This window comes from Canis aureus, chromosome 18, assembly GCF_053574225.1.
Source record: "Canis aureus isolate CA01 chromosome 18, VMU_Caureus_v.1.0, whole genome shotgun sequence".
NCBI lineage: Eukaryota > Metazoa > Chordata > Mammalia > Carnivora > Canidae > Canis > Canis aureus.
In genome coordinates, this window is record NC_135628.1 from 60,078,212 (window position 1) to 60,081,292 (window position 3,081).

The 3,081-nt window shown below is 34.6% G+C and overlaps 1 protein-coding gene across 1 annotated transcript; it reads left to right on the top strand.

Moving 5' to 3' along the window:
- Window positions 1–845: 845 nt before the first annotated feature.
- OR2AJ1 (olfactory receptor family 2 subfamily AJ member 1) lies at window positions 846–1,784 on the top strand. Its single transcript, XM_077855928.1, has one exon. It carries the CDS (start codon window positions 846–848, stop codon window positions 1,782–1,784), a length of 939 nt encoding a protein of 312 aa, XP_077712054.1.
- Window positions 1,785–3,081: the final 1,297 nt, after the last annotated feature.

The following is a 3,081-nucleotide window of genomic DNA, read 5'->3' on the forward strand; positions in this document are numbered from 1 at the left end:
AAATATAATTAGTGAAATATAAATCCATTTCTGGAAGTTAATATAACTGGCCCATTTAAAATAAACTATTATTTTAACTGAATAAGTTTTCTTTTTTTTACATTTAAATATTGATATTTCAAATTATAAATATAGAGTAAGCTAATTTTATAGCCTACCACTACCTATTATTTTAGAAACATTTATAAATAATACCTTTTATTTTCTTTAAGCTTTATCCAAGTAAGAAATGAGACAGAAAATTGAATACTGTATCTATTCATTTACTCATGTATTTAAAATATATTGTTGAGCAACAACTATGTACCAGGCATTATTTCAGCCACTCATGTTATACAGTAAGCAAAACAAAGAGTTTACACTAGGACATTTAAGTTCTGATAGGTTGGAATGAAAATACATAATAAATAATGTTCATAAGTTTATTTAACACGTAAAAGTTGAAAAATGATTTACACAATACATCAAAACACAGCACAGTAAGGAGAAATAGATATGTTGGTATGTGGAGGGGTATGAAGAATTTAAGTAAACTGTTCAGGGGGTGGTCTCTTTTAAAAAGTGACATTTGCAAAAGATTGAACCTGACTTAAGATTATGGAATGAAGACTCTGAGACTGCATGGAGTTAAAGCTTACTCAATATATGGAATATTATCAATTGATTCAAATACATGGCTATGTGGTAAAATAAGCCCACTTCAAAAGCTGGTTGAGAGTCTATTTACTATAATTGTAAAATATGCATCACACTCATTTTATTACACTTCTAAATGTAAATGAGATTGAGATGTGTATTACTGCATTTTAACTCTATTTTTATCTTTTAGGAAAAGAGTGGAATTCATGATGGGATGTGAGAATCAAAGTTTCACCACTGATTTCATTCTTTTAGGACTCTTTTCTTCCTCCCAATCAAGTCAAATTTTCTTTTCCTTTATATTCATCATTTTTATGATGACTTTAACAGAAAACACAATCATGATCCTTCTTGTCCTCAGGGACTCGAGACTCCATACTCCAATGTATTTCCTGCTCAGCCACCTCTCTTTCATGGACATCTTGCATATTTCCAACATTGTTCCCAAAATGATCATCAACTTTCTCTCAGGCAGCAGAACTATTTCATTTGCAGGTTGTGGCTTCCAAATATTTCTATCCCTCACCCTCCTGGGTGGTGAGTGCCTTCTCCTGGCGGCAATGTCTTATGATCGCTATGTAGCCATCTGTCATCCACTGCACTATCACATTCTTATGAATGACTATGTCCGCAATCTCATGGCTGCAGGGTCCTGGATTGTTGGGACCGTCAACTCCATAGCTCACACGGTTTATGCCCTGCACTTTCCTTTCTGTGGCTCGAGAGCCATTGATCACTTTTTCTGTGAAGTCCCTGCCATGTTGAAATTGTCTTGTGAGGACACAACACTCTATGAACAAGGAGTTTATGTAAGTGGTTTAATTTTTCTACTTGTCCCTTTCTCCCTAATCTTTGTTTCTTATGTGCAAATTCTTCTTACTGTCCTTAAAATGAAATCATCAGAAGCACGTAAAAAGTCATTTTCTACCTGTTCCTTCCACATGATTGTGGTCACAATGTACTATGGGCCATTTATTTTCACATACATGAGACCCAAAGCATACCACACACCAGGCCAGGACATGTATTTGGCAATATTCTACACCATCATCACACCTACACTCAACCCTATCATCTACAGCTTTAGGAATAAAGATGTTCTGGAGGCAATGAAAAATATGTTAAAAAGTAAATTTCTCCATTAAAGATAGTAATACACTCAGCATAATACCCTCCAGTGTATTATGCTGAGTGAAGTAAGTCAATCAGAGAAAGACAAACATATGTTCTCATTCATTTGGGGAATATAAATAATAGTGAAAGGGAATAGAAGGGAAGGGAGAAGAAGTGTATGGGAAATATCAGAAAGGGAGACAGAACATAAAGACTCCTAACTCTGGGAAATGAACTAGGGGTGGTGGAAGGGGAGGAGGCCAGGGGGTGGGGGTGAATGGGTGATGGGCACTGAGAGGGGCACTTGACACTGGGTGTTATTCTGTAAGCTGGCAAATTGAACACCAATAAAAAATAAATTTATTATTAAAAAACATTAAAAAAATAAAATAATAATTTTTTAAAAAAAGATAGTAATACAGGGGATCCCTGGATGGCTAAGCAGTTTGGCACCTGCCTTCAACTCAGGGCATGATCCTGGAGTCATGGGATTGAGTCCCACATCAGACTCTCTACATGGAGCCTACTTCTCCCTCTGCCTGTCTCTCTCTCTCTCTCTCCCTGTGTCTTTCATGAATGAATGAATGAATGAATGAATGAATGAAGTAATACAAATGCTTGAAGTTTGTCTTTTCTCTATTAATATTCAATGCTTAGAGGTTATCCATTATTCATATCTCTGGAGAGAAAATCAAAGTTCCTATTCCTCATGTGTGGAAAGAAGTGGATATTTCTAAAACCGTGATTATTTTTTTTAGCAGTTTTATTTTTTTATTTTTTATTTTTCAAAATTAAATGTTTTTATTATCATCTTATTTTTCTGACTGTAAATTTTTTTCCTTTTTTGTTTTTTTAATAATAAATTCATTTTGTATTGGTGTTCAAGTTGCCAACATACAGAATAACACCCAGTGCTCATCCCGTCAAGTGCCCACCTCAGTGCCCGCCACCCAGTCACCCCTACCCCCCGCTCTCCTCCCCTTCCACCACCCCTAGTTCGTTTCCCAGAGTTTGGAAGACTCCTAAAACTCTGATTATAATGAAGAAAGTTTCATAGGTATTTGTTTTATAATACATTTAAAAATGTATTGTCACCTCCCACTAAATTTCTAGGAAATCATAAATGTTGTCTTTTATACTGAAATCACATTGTATGAGATATATCTATATAACATTTGTAATTTATGAAACGGTAAAATTATAACTCTAATGGTGCAACCACTTTTCAAAAATTCATAAAAAATTACAGGCAAAATGGTGCATGTGTTCAAAAGGTAAAAACTTCTTGTTATTAGAAACATAAATTAAAAATAAGTAAGTCTTGCAATG